General features: G+C 43.6%; 1 protein-coding gene across 1 annotated transcript; it reads right to left on the reverse strand.

The window, feature by feature from the left end:
* Positions 1-11,440: 11,440 nt before the first annotated feature.
* Positions 11,441-16,664, reverse strand: arf2b (ADP-ribosylation factor 2b). The gene is made up of 5 exons (XM_023992932.2): positions 16,575-16,664; positions 12,685-12,837; positions 12,453-12,563; positions 12,195-12,319; positions 11,441-11,960 (listed from the first exon to the last, which is right to left on the reverse strand). Exons 2-5 carry the CDS (start codon positions 12,830-12,832, stop codon positions 11,799-11,801), a joined length of 546 nt encoding a protein of 181 aa, XP_023848700.1. The 5' UTR covers positions 12,833-12,837; positions 16,575-16,664; the 3' UTR covers positions 11,441-11,798.
* Positions 16,665-16,892: the final 228 nt, after the last annotated feature.

The raw sequence follows: 16,892 nt of genomic DNA on the forward strand, positions 1-16,892 counted from the left end.
ACTGCCACAGTCATACTCTGGACCTAGTTTTGTCCTGTGGAATAAATATTGTGGATCTTAATGTTTTTCCTCATAATCCTGGACTATAGGACCACCATTTTATTATGTTTGCAATCGCAACAAATAATCTGCTCAGACCCCAACCAAGGATCATCAAAAGCCGTGCTATAAATTCTCGTACAACCCAAAGATTCCTAGATGCCTTCCAGACTCCCTCCACCTACCCAAGGATGTCAGAGTACAAAAATCGGTTAACCACCAACATGAGGAACTAAATGTAACCTTGCAGAATACCCTAGATGCTGTAGCACCCATAAAAACAAAAAACATTTGCCATAAGAAACTAGATCGCTGGTATAAAGATAATACCAGAGGCCTGAAGCAAGCTTACAGAAAATTGGAACGGAAATGGCGCTATACCAAACTGGAAGTCTTCCGACTAGCTTGGAAAGACACTACTGTGCAGTATCGAAGAGACTTCACTGCTGCTCGATCATCCTATTTTTCAAATTTAATTGAAGAGAAAAAGAACAATCCCATATTTATGTTTGATAATGTCGCAAAGCTAACTAAAAAGCAGCATTCCCCAAGAGAGGATGGCTTTCACTTCAGCAGTGATAAATTCATGACGAAAATATCATGATCATTAGAAAGCAAATKACGGACTCCTCTTTAAATCTGCGTATTTCTCCAAAGCTCAGTTGTCCTGAGTCTGCACAACACTGCCAGGACCTAGGATCAAGAGAGACACTCAAGTTTTTTAATACTATATCTCTTTACACATTGATGAAAATGCCTCTAAACCTTCAAGCTGCATACTGGACCCTATTCCAACTAAACTACTGAAAGAGCTGCTTCCTGTGCTTGGCCCTCCTATGTTGAATATAATAAACGGCTCCCTATCCACCGGATGTGTACCAAACTCCCTAAAAGTGGCAGCAATAAAGCCTCTCTTGAAAAAGCCAAACCTTGACCCAGAAAATATTTTAAAAACTATTGGCCTATATCGAATCTCCCATTCCTTTCAAAAGATTTTGGAAAAAGCTGTTGCACAGTCTTCCTTAAGACAAACAATGTATAAGAAAAGCTTCAGTCTGGTTTTAGATCCCATCATAGCACTGAGACTGCACTTGTGAAGGTAGTAAATTACATTTTAATGGCGTCAGACCGAGGCACTGCATCTGTCCTCCTGCTCCTAGACCTTAGTGCTGCTTTTGATACCATCGATCACCACATTCTTTTGGAGTTATTGGAAACCCAAATTGGTATACATGGACAAGTTCTGGCCTAGTTTAGATCTTATCTGTCGGAAAGATATCCGTTTGTCTCTGTGGATGGTTTGTCTTCTGACAAATCAACTGTAAATTTCGGTGTTCCTCAAGGTTCCGTTTTAGGACTACTATTGTTTTCACTATATATTTGACCTCTTGGTGATGTCATTTGGAAACATAATGTTAACTTTCACTTTTATGCGGACGATACACAGCTGTACATTTCAAATCAAATGTATTTATATAGCCCTTCKTACATCAGCTGATATMTCAAAGTGCTGTACAGAAACCCAGCCTAAAACCCCAAACAGCAAGCAATGCAGGTGTAGAARCACGGTGGCTAGGAAAAACTCCCTAGAAAGGCCAAAACCTAGGAAGAAACCTAGAGAGGAACCAGGCTATGAGGGGTGGCCAGTCCTCTTCTGGCTGTGCCGGGTGGAGATTATAACAGAACATGGCCAAGATGTTCAAAAGTTCATAAATGACCAGCATGGTCAAATAATAATAATCACAGTAGTTATCGAGGGTGCAGCAAGTCAGCACCTCAGGAGTAAATGTCAGTTGGCTTTTCATATGAAACATGATGAAGCCCCAAAATTGCCCTCCCTTGGAAGCCTGTGTTTCAGACATAAGGAAGTGGATGGCGGTAAATGTTTTACTTTTAAACTCGGACAAAACAGAGATGCTAGTTCTAGGTCCCAAGAAACAAAGAGATCTTCTGTTGGATCTGACAATGAATCTTGATGGTTGTGCAGTCATCTCAAATAAAACTGTGAAGGCCTCCCGGGTGGCGCAGTGGTCTAAGGCACTGCATCGCAGTGCTAGCTGTGCCACCAGAGACTCTGGGTTCGAGCCCAGGCTCTGTCGCAGCCGGCCGCAACCAGGAGGTCCATGGGGCGACGCACAATTGGCCTAGCGTCGTTCGGGTTAGGGAGGGTTTGGCTGGCAGGGATATCCTTGTCTCATCGCGCACTAACGACTCCTGTGGCGGGCCGGGCGCACTGCATGCTGACCAGGTCGCTAGGTGTACGGTGTTTCCTCCGACACATTGGTGTGGCTGGCTTCCAGGTTGGATGCGCGCTGTGTTAAAAAGCAGTGCGGCTTGGTTGGGTTGTGTTTCGGAGGACGCATACCTCTCTCGTACGGGAGTTGTAGCGATGAGACAAGACAGTAACTACTAACAAAGCGGGGTAAAAATATATATATTTTAATTWAAAAAATWAAACTGTGAAGGACCTCAGCGTTACTCTGGACCCCGATCTCTCTTTTGACAAGCATATCAAGAATATTTCAAGGACAGCTTTTTTCCATCTACGTAACATTGCAAAAATCAGAAACTCTCTGTCCAAAAATTATGCAGAAAAATGAATCCATGCTTTTGTCACTTCTGGATTAGACTACTGCAATGCTCTACTTTCCGGCTACCCATATAAAGCACTAAATAAACTTCAGTTAGTGCTAAATACGGCTGCTAGAATCCTGACTAGTACCAAAAAATGTGATCATATTACTCCAGTGCTAGCCTCTCGACACTGGCTTCCTGTTAAGGCTAGGGCTGATTTCAAGGTTTTACTGAAATGGTCTGCCTATCCATGTGAGAGACGCAGACTCGGTCTCGACCATTAAGTCTTTATTGAAGACTCATCTCTTCAGTAGGTCCTATGATTGAGTGTAGTCTGGCCCAGGGGTGTGAAGGTGAACGGAAAGGCACTGGAGCGACGAACTGCCTTTCCTGTCTCTGCCTGGCTGGCTCCCTTCTCTCCAATGGGATTCTCTGCCTCTAACCCTATTACGGGGGCTGAGTCTCTGGCTTACTGGTGCTCTTCCATGCCATCCCTAGGAGGKGTGCGTTACTTGAGTGGGTTGAGTCACTGACGTGATTTTCGGCCTTGTCTACCCTGATTTTCGGCCTTGTCTACCCTGTCTACCCTGAGACAAGGCCGTGAAGATCGGCCTTGTCTACCTGCGGCTATGGAACCCTGACCTGTTCACTGGACGTGCTACCTTGTCCCGGACCTGCTGTTTTGGACTCCCTCTCTACCGCACCGCACCTGTCTCTAACTCTGAATGATCGGCTGTGAAAAGCCAACTGACATTTACTCCTGAGGTGCTGACCTGTTGCACCCTCTACAACCACTGTGATTATTATTATCTGACCCTGCTGGTCATCTATGAACGTTTGAACATCTTGGTCATGTTCTGTTATAATCTCCGCCCGTCACAGCCATAAGAGGACTGGCCACCCCTCAGAGCCTGGTTCCTCTCTAGGTTTCTTCCTAGGCTCTGGTCTTTCTATGGAGTTTTTCCTAGCCACCGTGCTTCTACATCTGCATTGCTTGCTGTTTGGGGTTTTAGGCTGGGTTTCTGTACAGCACTTTGTGACATCGGCTGATGTAAAAAGGGCTTTATAAATACATTTGATTGATTGATTGCCTCAAAGCACTTCATGATGACAGAGGTGAGTGCTACGGGGCGATAGTCATTAAGTTCAGTTACCTTTGCCTTCTTGGGTACAGGAACAATGATGGCCATCTTGAAGCATGTGCGGACAGCAGACTGGGATAGGGAGAGATTGAATATGCCCGTAAACACACCAGCAGGCTGGTCTGCGCATGCTTTGAGGACGTGGCTAGGGATACCTTCTGGGCCGCCAGCCTTGCGAGAGTTAACACCTTTAAATATTTTACTCACGTCGGCCACGGAGAAGGAGAGCCCACAGTCCTTGGTAGCGGGTCGTGTCGGTGGCACTGTGTTATCCTCAAAGCGTGCGAAAAATGTGTTTAGCCTGTYCAGAAGCAAGACGTTGGTCTTGGCGACGTGGCTGGTTTTCCTTTTGTAGTCCGTGATTGTCTATAGTCCCTGCCACAAATGTCTCGTGTCTGAGCCATTGAAATGCGACTCCACTTTATCTCTATACTGATGTTTAGCTTGTTTCATTGCCTCGCGGAGTGAATAACTACACTGTTTATATTCTGCCATATTACCAGTCACCTTGCCATGGTTTAATGCGGTGGTTCGCACTTTCAGTTTGCGCGAATGCCGCCATCTATCCACGGTTTCTGGTTAGGGTAGGTTTTAATAGTCACAGTGGGTACTACATCTCCTATACACTTTCTTATAAACTCAGTCACCGTATCTGTGTATGCGTCTAGATAATTTTTTCGCAAGCTACCCARAACATATCCCAGTCCACGTTATCAAAACAATCCTGAAACGTGGATTCCGATTGGTCAGACCTGCATTAAATAGTACGAAGCATGGGCACTTCCTGTTTGAGTTTCTGCCTATAGGACAGGAGGAGCAAGATGGAGTCGTGGTCAGATTTGCTGAAAGGAGGGCGGGGGAGGGCCTTGTAAGCATTCCGGAAGTATAAATAGCATTGGTCGAGAGTCTTAGCAGCACGAGTAGTACAGTCGATATGTTGATATAACTTCGGCAGCTTAAATCCTCAGATTTGCTTTGTTAAAATCCCCAGCTACAATAAATGCAGCCTCAGGATATGTTGTTTTCAGTTTGCATAAAGTCCAGTGAAGTTCTTTGAGGGCAGTCAAGGTTTTGGCTTGAAGTGGGATGTAAACGGCCGTGGCGATGACGGAGGAGAATTCTCTTGGGAGATAATATAGTCGGTATTTAATTGTGAGATATTCTAGGTCGGGTGAACAAAATGACTTGAGTTCCTGAATGTTCCTAGAATTTCACAATGAGTCGTTAATCATGAAACACACCCCAGTAGCAGCCTACTTGTAAAGCCGTGAAATGTTTCATATCAAATCAAATTGTATTTGTCACATGCGCCGAATACAACAGGTGTAGACCTTACAGTGTAATGCTTACTTACAAGCCCTTAACCAACAATACAGTTTTAAGAAAAATAAGTGTTAAGAAAAAAAGATACGGAAAAAATGTAAATAACAAATAATTAAAGACAGCAGTAAAATAACAGTAGCGAGGCAATATACAGGGGGTACCAGTACAGAGTCAATGTGCGGGGGCACAGGTTAGTCGAGGTAATGTAGGTAATATGTACATGTAGGTAGAGTTAAAGTGACTATGCATAGATAATCACCAGAAAGTAGCAGAGCTTAAAATATGGTGGAGGGGAGGACAATGCAAATAGTCTGGGTAGCCATTTGATTAGCTGCTCAGGCGTCAATTTGTAGGGCCTTCCTCTGACACAGCCTGGTATAGAGGTCCTGGACGGCATGAAGCTTGGCCCCGCACTAGCCTCTGTAGTGCCTTGTGGCTGGAGGACGAGCAGTTGCCATACCAGGCAGTGATGCAACCCGTCAGGATATTCTCGAAGGTGCAGCTGTATAACTTTTTGAGGATCTGAGGACCCATGCCAAATATCTTCAGTCTCCAGAGAGGGAATAGGCTTTGTTGTGTCCTCTTCACGACTGTCTTGGTGTGTTTGGACCATGATAGTTTGTTGGTGATTTGGACTTGAAGCTCTCAACATGCTCCACTACAGCCCCGTTGATGAGAATGGGGGTGTGCTCGGTCCTCCTTTTCCTGTAGTCTACAATCATCTCCTTTGTGTTGATCACATTGAGGGAGAGGTTGTTATCCTGGCACCACACGGTCAGGTTTCTGACCTCCTCCCTATAGGCTGTCTCATCGTTGTCGGTGATCAGGCCCACCACCGTTGTGTCGTCGGCAAACTTAATGATGGTGTTGGAGTCGTGCCTGGCCATGCAGTCATGTGTGAACAGGGAGTACAGGAGGGGACTGAGCACGCACCCCTGAGGGGCCCCCGTGTTGAGGATCAGTGTGGCAGATGTGTTGTTACCTACCCTTACCACCTGGGGGCGGCCCATCAGGAAGTCCAGGATCCAGTTGCAGAGGGAGGTGTTTAGTCCCAGGGTCCTTAGCTTAGTGATGAGCTTTGAGGGCACTATGGTGTTGAACGCTGAGCTGTAATCAATGAATAGCATTCTCACGTAGGAGTTCCTTTTGACCAGGTGGGAAAGGGCAGTGTGGAGTGCAGTAGAGATTGCATCATCTGTGGATCTTTTGGGGCGTTATTTAAATTGGAGTGGGTCTAGGGTTTCTGGGATAATGTTGTTGATGTGAGCCATGACCAGCTTTTCAAAGCATTTCATAGCTACAGACGTGAGTCGGTACGGGTCGGTAGTCATTTAGGCAGGTTACCTTAGTGTTCTTGGGCACAGGGACTATAGTAGTATTACAGACTCAGTCAGGGACAGGTTGAAAATGTCAGTGAAGACACTTGCAAGTTGGTCAGCGCATGCTCGGAGTACACGTCCTGGTAATCCGTCTGGCCCTGCGACCTTGTGAAAGTTGACCTGTTTAAAGGTCTTACACACATCGGCTATGGAGAGTCTGATCACAAGGTCATCCGGGGCAGCTGATTCAGTGTTGCTTGCCTCGAAGCGAGCATAGAAGTAATTTAGCTCATCTGGTAGGCTCGTGTCTCTGGGCAGCCCTCGGCTGTGCTTACCTTTGTAGTCTGTAATAGTTTGCAAGCCCTGTCACTTCCGGCGAGTGTCAGAGCCGGTGTAGTACGATTCAATCTTAGTCCTGTATTGACACTTTGCCTGTTTGATGGTTCGTCTGAGGGCATAACGGGATTACTTATAAGCATCCGGAACAAGGTCCAGCCCCTTAAAGCGTCTGCTCTACCCTTTAGCACAGTGCGGATGTTGCTCGTAATCCATGGCTTCTGGTTGGGGTATGTACGTACGGTCCCTGTGGGGACGACGTCATCGATGCACTTATTGATGAAGCCAGTGACTGATGTKGTGTACTTCAATGCCATTGGAAGAATCCCAGAACATATTCCAGTCTGTGCAAGCAAAACAGTCCTGTAGCTTAGCATCTGCGTCATCTGACCACTTAAAGAATATATATATTTATTTTAAAGGATTTTCTTTTGCAATTTAGTACAAAACAAAAGCACAAAAAAACAAAAAAAGAACACAGCTGCCAGACATATGAAATGAAGTAGAGCAACAATGACAGTTACAACAACAGTAAGTGTTCCTAGTCAGTTTTCGCAGTCAGTCTCCGTCCAGATGGTCCAGAAACAGACCCCAAACCTTGAGAAATCTGCTGGAGGAGTTGGTCCTAAAAAACGAATATTTTCCAAGTTAATGGTGTTAATAATTTCTGCTAGCCATCTACTGAACAAAGGGGGTGGGTGACTTCCATTCTGTGAGGCAATTTTTTTTTGCAGCCACCATTCCAAATATCAGAGCCTGTTGTTCCTCATAGGTCTATCTTAGAACAGACTCTGAGCAGCCAAAGAGAGCGAATTCTGCATCAGGATCAATGGCCCTCTTATATACAGTTGAAGTCGGAAGTTTACATACACCTTAGCCAAATACATTTAAACTCAGTTTTTCACAATTCCTGACATTTAATCCAAGTAAAAATTCCCTGTCTTAGGTCAGTTTGGATCACCACTTTATTTAAGAATGTGAAATGTCAGAATAATAGTAGAGAAAATGATGTATTACTATTACTATTTGGTAGCATTGCCTTTAAATTGTTTCACTTGTGTCAAACGTTTTGGGAAGCCTGACAATAAGTTGGGTGAATTTTGTCCCATTCCTCCTGACAGAGCTGGTGTAACTGAGTCAGGTTTGTAGGCCTCCTTGCTCTCACACGCTTTTTCAGTTCTGCCCACAAATTTTCTATGGGATTGAGGTTAGGGCTTTGTGATGGCCACTCCAATATCTTGACTTTGTTGTCCTTAAGCCATTTTTACACAACTTTGGAAGTATGCTTGGGGTCATTGTCCATTTGGAAGGCCCATTCGCGACCAAGCTTTAACTTCCTGACTGATGTCTTGTGATGTTGCATCAATATATCCACATAATTTTCCTACCTCATGATGCCATCTATTTTGTGAAGTGCATCTGACCCTCCTGCAGCAAAGCACCCCCACAACATGATGCTGCCACCCCCGTGCTTCACGATTGGGATGGTGTTCTTCGGCTTGCAAGCCTCCCCCTTTTCCTCCAAACATAACGATGGTCATTATGGCCAAACAGTTCTATTTATATTTCATCCGACCAGAGGGACATTTCTCCAAAAGTACAATCTTTGTCCCCATGTGCAGTTTGCCAAACCGTAGTCTGGCTTTTGGAGCAGTGGCTTCTCCCTTGCTGAGCGGCCTTTCAGGTTATGTCGATATAGGACTCGTTTTACTGTGGATATAGATACTTTTGTACCTGTTTCCTCCAGATCTTCACAAGGTCCTTTGTTGTTGTTCTGGATTTTGCACTTTTCGCACCAAAGTACATCCATCTCTAGGAGACAGAATGTGTCCCTTCCTGAGCGGTATGACAGCTGCGTGGTCTCATGGTGTTTATACTTGCGTACTATTGTTTGTACAGATGAACGTGGTACCTTCAGCGTTTGGAAATTGCTCCCAAGGATGAACCAGTCTTATGGAGGTCTACAATTTATGGAGGTCTTGGCTGATTTCTTTTGATATTCCCATGATGTCAAGCAAAGAGGCACTGAGTTTGAAGGTAGGCCTTGAAATACATCCAACAGGCACACCTCCAATTGACTCAAATGATGTCAATTAGCCTATCAGAAGCTTCTAAAGCCATGACAATTTTCTGGAATTTTCCAAGCTGTTTAAAGGCACAGTTAACTTAGTGTATGTAAACTTCTGACCCACTGGAATTGTGATACAGTGTATTATAAGCGAAATAATCTGTCTGTAAACAATTGTTGGAAAAATTACTTGTGTCATGCACAAAGTAGATGTCCTAACCGACTTGCCAAAACTGTAGTTTGTTAACAAGAAATTTGTGGAGTGGTTGAAAAACAAGTTTTAATGACTCCAACCTAAGTGTATGTAAACTTCCGATTTCAACTGTATTATTGGTCCCATCTGTGACATACACTTATGTCAAAAGCTTTAAAACGGGCAGCGAAGATGGTCAAAGTATTCCAACTGACAGAATAAAACAACATTTCACTTCAACTACAATAACAACCTCAGTAACGATTAGATATTTTTCTTCTTGCTATGACTGTGATATGGGGTTGTTTATCCATCTTATTTGGATGCACTGACTAAGTCGCTCTAGATAAGAGCATTTGCTGAGTGACCAACATGTAAATGAAATAATAAACACTTGAGCTCCGCCCCTGAACACGTACAAATTCGGTCGGTTTCGGATCAGATCCAAATCTGAACTAATCATAGACGTCTAGGCTGTTTCACTAGTTGAACATCACATTATAAACTGGGTGGTTCGAGGCCTGAATGCTGATTGGTATGACAAAACATGTATTTTTGCTTAAATTACGTTGGTAACCAGTTTATAATAGCAATAAGGCACCTCTGGGGTTTGTGATATATGGCCAATATACCACAACTAAGGGCTGTGTCCAGGCACTCCGCGTTGCGTCGTGCAAAAGAACAGCCCTTAGCCGTGGTATATTGGCCATATACCACTCTGACTCGGGCCTTATTGTTTATTATAGGGCTGCAGTTTAGTACAGTAGAACACAGAGAACAGTACAGTAGAGCTTTATTCAGTAAAGTACAGTAGTTTAAGTCAGTAAAGTAGGGTACAATAGTTTCATTGTACTTTACTGTATTGTACTATACTCTTTACTGTACAGTATTGTACTGTCCAAACTTGTGAAACATAGATGTCTATGATTGGTTCAGATTTGGTCCGGTCCAGACCAAATTATAGACGTCTATGTATGGGCCAAAACTGTCTGTGGATGTTGAAATAAAGGCCGGTCCAAATCTGAACCAAACATAGACGTCTATGATTGGTTTGGATTTGATCCGGACCAAAAATCAACGTCCTTGTATGTTGAAATCAAGGCCAGTCCGGACTGCACCAAAAAAAGTTACGTTGCAGTTGGTAAATGCTTTGTGGGATCTATCAATTTTTTCTTTAAAAGCTAAATTCTACTCTTCCCAGAGTCACACAAATCATCTCATTGTCAACACAAGATGTTCGGATCAAATCATATMATTTAATGTGTTCAGGAAAACCCCACAGAAACAGTTGCAGGGGAAAACTTACAGATTTACAATCATTCTTAACAGAAGTGCCAGCATAACCTCCAGTCACACAATTTAAGAGGGCGGTTATCCCCCCGGCCCATGCCCTCTGTAGTCCTTCTTACAGCTCTTGGAATGGAGGTACTCGTACCAATACCTGTTGGTCTTAGTAACTCAAGTATGAAGCACAAAGTTGCTAAATGTAGCCAATGCTAGCACTCAGACCCTTGAGCTAGGCTTATTTTCTTCATTAGCCTAGCCCTAGTATATTTGGTGCTTTTCCTTCATCACAGCCACAAAATTAGCAAGAAGCTGGGTACAGCCAACCTCTGAGACAAGAATAATTCTCTCTTGAACATTTCCAGGTAGAACACAAAATGTAGAGCGTTTACACCCTTGAGGGTACACTACGTTTAATATACAAGATTTGCCATACTGCTCAATTGCATTTGGTTGAGCAGTTGAACAAACAGAAATGCTGGAACTAGAGACAACAGACATGGAACATTTCAAGGAATAAAGTTTGAAGCTTCTGAATGTCAACAGTCGACCAGCCCAATGCAGCCTATGAAAACAACCATGTATTGAAATGCTCCGTTGAATAAATAGGTGACAAATTGAAAATGCAGGAACAACTTTGCTTGAAATTCAGTCAATACATTGTGTCAAAATGTGTCAAGTTTTCACAATTCAAAAATGACCAAAAGGAAGTCATGTAACATTTACCGTTTTTAAATTCAAAGCGAATTTTAACCTTGGAGGGAGAATATTTCCCGAAGGTTGTTGGTTTGTGCTTCATGGTCTCTCCCTCTCTTGCAGGGGAAAAAGGTAGTGTTCGCTAGAGAACCATTGCTAAGAGATGTTGGTAATATAATAATAAAAAAAGAAAAGCATGGTTTTCAAATGACGCAAAGAACGACCAAGAGTGGAAGGAGATGGTTTTGATTAGTTTCAACCTGATACAGGTCACAATGTGGTTTTATCATAGGTGGGGCTAGGTAAGGTTTCAAAACAAACACGTTAACATGGCCTATTATTCAGTCTTAACACTGGCGGGACAAATAAAGTTAAATATCTACCAAGGAGAGAGAGGAGAACCGTTTGCACTCTTGCTCTTTCTTTGCCTTGTAAAAACCATGCTTGGCATGGGGAAGAGGGGAGAGGGGATCGTGCAAGACAGAGTTGGCCTGGGTGGGATGTGGTGGGGTGGCGCTTGAGGAGCCAGACCACCATTTCCACCGGAGGTGTGTTAAAGGCACGCCAGGGTTACTCCCAATCCCAGCTAACAGACACAGAGACGCCTTCACACCCTCGACTGCAAACACACAGTACATACACACACACACACACAAGCAGCACAGGCTAGAGCCCCAGGAGTAAGGGTTGATACAGAAAAAGAGATGGAGGATGAGGTTTTTGGAGAAAGACTGTGGAGAGAGGAGTTCCGAGGGGCCAGGGGCTTGGAACCGGTGCTGCCATCTTGTCAGACAGAAAGAAGGGGGAAAAAATGGTGGAATGGATCATTTCTGGTTCTTGAGCTGGTTGGAGAGCCAGTCGAGGCCCTCGTAGAGGCCGTCCCCACTAGTAGCACAGGTGGCTTGGATGTACCAGCTGCGTTGGCGGAGAGCGTGGAGCCCCAGCTTGTCTGTGATCTCCGCAGCATTCATTGCATTGGGAAGGTCCTGAGAAAGGGGGTTCAAATGATTTATCCTCTTCCACACTGTGCAATTATAATATCTTACTCAAGCTCAGTGATAGCGCAAGGGGTTGGCAATGCAAATAATGTTACGTGTGCATGATCAATGAGTACGGTCCACTCACATAATGTTTAGCAGGAGCAAAGAGCACTACAAGGAGGTAAGGCAGTCAGAATTCAGATATGAACACCCTCCTTTTCACAAAGTAAACAAGCTCACCTGTTTGTTTGCAAAAACGAGCAGCACGGCATCTCTCAGCTCGTCCTCTGCAAGCATTCTCTGCAACTCCTCCCTCGCCTCGTTCACTCGCTCCCTGTCGTTGCTGTCCACCACAAAGATAAGCCCTGCAAAGAGGTACACAGTTAGATATTGAGAATGTGACACTGCTTCTCCGACTAGCAAGCCTTGCTCTCGTAATGATGGAGCTATCTATGGACCACCGTTGCCAGCGCTCTTCAAAGCGCCATTGGATCTTACCTTGAGTGTTCTGGAAGTAGTGGCGCCATAACGGCCTGATTTTGTCTTGACCGCCAACGTCCCACACTGTGAAGCTGATGTTCTTGTATTCTACCGTTTCAACATTAAAACCTGGACAGAGGACACAATGTTATAGAGGCATTAGTGAGGCACATATTCCATACGCAGCCTAATCTGGCAGTGAAATTCCTTTTGGTGATAGGCAAATGCGTTCAAGGAAAATTGTCCTTACCAATTGTAGGAATGGTGGTGACAATCTCTCCTAGTTTGAGTTTGTACAGGATGGTTGTTTTTCCGGCAGCATCGAGTCCAACCATGAGAATCCTCATCTCCTTCTTGCCAAATARGCCCTTGAACAGGCTTCCAAACATATTCCCCATGGTAACTTATGTGAGGAGAAAGAGGAATGCAAGGTGAAAGGAGGTCATCAGTAATGGTACATGTTTACATTTCTAACGGAATGGTATGAGCTATGTAAATTCAAGGGGGCAGATAAGTCTGCAGAAATGAACTCCCAACCACCAACGTATTCCCCAAACCCAACAGCCTATGTTATGTAGCCTACAGGTTTAGTTAGCTGTATGACTGCGCATGCATTCAGTTCATTTAGCACGTCAGAGCTAATGCTGCGTTCACTGACTAGTCGGAACTAGGAGACGTAGACATTTCCGACTTGGAAACTCATTGCCGAAAGATGAGTTTCCCCACCAGAATCAACCAATAGGAAGCTCAACGTAAATAAGGTTCAGAGCACTCGGCGGTCCCGTTCTGTGAGCTTGTGTGGCCTACCACTTCGCGGCTGAGCAGTTGTTGCTCCTAGAGGTTTCCACTTCACAACAACAGCACTTACAGTTGACCGTGGCAGCTCTATAAGGGCAGACATTTGACAAACTGACTTGTTGGAAAGGTGGTATCCTATGATGGTGCCACGTTGAAAGTCACTGAGCTCTTCAGTAAGGTCATTCTACTGCCAATGTTTGTCTATGGAGATTGCATTGCGGTGTGCTCGATTTTATACATCCGTCAGCCACAGGTGTGGCTGAAATAGCCAAATCTATTAATTTTAAGGGGTGTCCACATACAGTACCAGTCAAAAGTTTGGACACACCTACTYATTAAAAGGGTTTTCCTTTATTTTACTATTTTCTACATTGTAGAATAAGAGTGAAGACATACAATAAAATATAACACATATGGAATCATGTAGTAACCAAAACAGTGTTAAACAAATCAAAATATATTATATATTTGAGATTCTTCAAAGTAGCCACCCTTTGCCTTGGTGACAGCTTTGCACATTCTTGGCATTCTCTTAACCAGCTTCATGAGGAAATGCTTTTCCAACAGTCTTGAAGGAGTTCCCACATATCCTGAGGACTTGTTGGCTGCGTTTCCTTCACTTTGCGGTCCGACTCAATCCAAACCATCTCAATTGGGTTGAGGTCGGGTGATTGTGGAGGCCAGGTCATCTGATGCAGCACGCCATCGCTCTCCTTCTTGTTCAAATAGCCCTTACACAGCCTGGAGGTGTGTTTTGGGTCATTGTCCTGTTCAAAAACAAATGATAGTCCCACTGAGCGCAAACCAGATGGGATGGCGTATCGCTGCAGAATACTGTGGTAGCCATGCTGGTTAAGTGTGCCTTGAATTCTAAATAAATCACTGCCAGTGTCACCAGCAAAGCACCCCCACACCTCTTCCTCCATGCTTCACGGTGGGAACCACACATGCGGAGATCATCCGTTTACCTACTCACAAAGACACGGCGGTTGGAACCAAAAATCTCAAATTTGGACAGATTTCCACCGGTCTAATGTCCATTGCTCGCATTTCTTGGCCCAAGTAAGTCTCTTCTTCTTATTGGTGTCATTTAGTAGTGGTTTCTTTGCAGCAATTCGACCATGAAGGCCTGATTCGCGCAGTCTCCTCTGAACAGTTCATGTTGAGATGAGGCTGTTACTTGAAGTCTGTGAAGAATTTATTTGGGCTGCAATTYCTGAGGTGCAGTTAACTCTAATGAACTTATCATCTCCAGCAGAGTTAACTCTGGGTCTTCCTTTCCTGTGGCGGTCCTCATTAGAGCCAGTTTCATCATAGTGCTTGATGGTTTTTGCGACTGCACTTGAATAAACTTTCAAAGTTCTAGAAATGTTCCAGATTGACTTTCATGTCTTAAAGTAATGATGGACTGTCATTTCTCTTTGCTTATTTGAGATGCTCTTGCCATAATATAGACTTGGTCTTTTACCAAATAGGGCTATCTTCTGTATGTCACCCCTACCTTGTCACAACACAACTGATTGGCTGAAATACATTAAGGAAAGAAATTCCACAAATTAACTTTTAACAAGGCACACCTTTTAATTGAAATGTATTCCAGGTGACTACCTCTATTATCTTTATTTAACTAGGCAAGTCAGTTAAGAACAAATTCTTATTTACAATGACAGCCTACCCTGGCCAAACCCGGACGACGCTGGTACAATTGTGCACCGCCCTATGGGACTCCCAATCACGGCTGGATGTGACACAGCCTGGATTCGAACCAGGGACTGTAGTGAAACAGTGCCTTAGACTGCTGCACCACTCGGGAGCCCAATGAAGCTGGTTGAGAGAATGCCAAGAGTGTGCAAAGCTGTCATCAAGGCAAAGGGTGGCTACTTTGAAGAATATAAAATATGTTTTGATTTGTTTAACACTTTGTTGGTTACTACATGATTCCACGTGTTTTATTTTAGGCTGGGTTTCTGTGCAGCACTTTGTGATATCAGCTGATGTAAGATGGGCTTTATAAAATACATTTTTGATTGATTTCATCGTTTTGATGTCTTCACTATTATTCTACAATGTAGAAAATMGTACAAATAAAGAAAAACCCTGGAATGACTACGTGTCCAAACTTTTGACTGGTATTGTACTTATGTATATATTTCAACAACAAAAAATTGGGGTTCGGGGGTAAAAAAAAAAACTCCAGGCCACTCCTGAACTTCTAAAACTAGACGAATTATGTAGAAATTATAATGAACCTATACATTTTCAAATAAATGCACTTTATCAGCCCCGCAAATTGCTTTTGACTAACAAATCAGTCCAGAATTWAAAAAAWAWAATAATAATTTTWAAAAAAACAATGTGAATTTTTTAAAACCAATGTGGCCCACAAAATTATTGCACACCCACGTTAAGTGCACATGGCATAAACTACTGCCTTGTTTAACACAATTCGGAACCTACGAGTTAAAATTTGCGTACGCTTTTTTTCGTGGAGCTTCCTATTGGTTGATTCTGATACTTTCCAAATGGAAAACTCGGACCTCTGTCTACAACGACTTTCCAAGTCGAAAATGTCCCGAGTTTCCTTCATCGCTGCATACAACCTGCAGTACAATTGATGTCACCTGACACGCCACTGCAAGCTGCTTTGTGCCTATCAGGGGTATGAGCTCAATAGCTGGAGTTCTGGGACAATAATCATCACCATAATGTAGTCATTATTWTGCCAAGTTTGTGATTGCTCCTCCGTCCTAGCTTCAATACTCTATGCAATTATGAATGCACCTACGTTAGCCATGCTATCCAAACAGAGCACGATTAGTACTGGCCGAGGAAGGCCTCCCGCTTAGTTAAGCCTGAATGCTTCCCATCAGATCTTGAAAGCAACATACAACTGTGATTAAAATATAAACATTTACTTCGCAACAGTCGTACCCGGTAGACAGTGAACTGTACGGCCGACAATATTATTATTCTAGCTAGCTAAAGCTAAACGAAGAAGCTTAGCTAGTTAGCCAGCATGGGCGGATGCTAGTTAACAGACAACCATAACACAACAAACTGAGGATCTCAGGTATTTCATACGTGTCGTTTTACACACATTTGGTACTAATCGTATGCCAAAACTATGGTCAGCAAATGGCCTGAAGGACGAGGCAATGTTAGTTAACTTAGCAATAGCATATGTAGCTAGCTAATGACGCGTCAGATGTAGAGGAAATGATGACGTCATTTGAGCAAGCGGAAACGGGACATTTTTGTCCGATTTTAGTTCACTCGAACATATACATTATTGTATGTTAACATAACGTCATGTACGCTGTTATGTAGGTATGATATATTCACCTTAGAACACGGCTTCTCGATCTTTCGTCTCTTTCAGTCACTCCAAAATGGCGTTTTGCGCAACTCATGAGACACCGGTGTGTGGGCAATTCCTACTATTAATCTTATCCAATCATATCACCCATTGTATTTAAAGACCCTCCTGTTATACCATGTTATCCAATCACGGGGCCGAAAGGATTTGTAGACAAGGAAGTGAAACTAGCTACACATTTTAGCCAACTACTTTTGATTCTCATTGTCAATGTAAGGTGTGCAGTGGCAGATAATAGATTCGGATCAATGCAGTAAGTAGTAGAATCTTCTGTCATTCAACTC

The sequence above is a fragment of the Salvelinus sp. IW2-2015 genome, linkage group LG8 (genome assembly GCF_002910315.2).
Source record: "Salvelinus sp. IW2-2015 linkage group LG8, ASM291031v2, whole genome shotgun sequence".
Lineage (NCBI taxonomy): Eukaryota > Metazoa > Chordata > Actinopteri > Salmoniformes > Salmonidae > Salvelinus > Salvelinus sp. IW2-2015.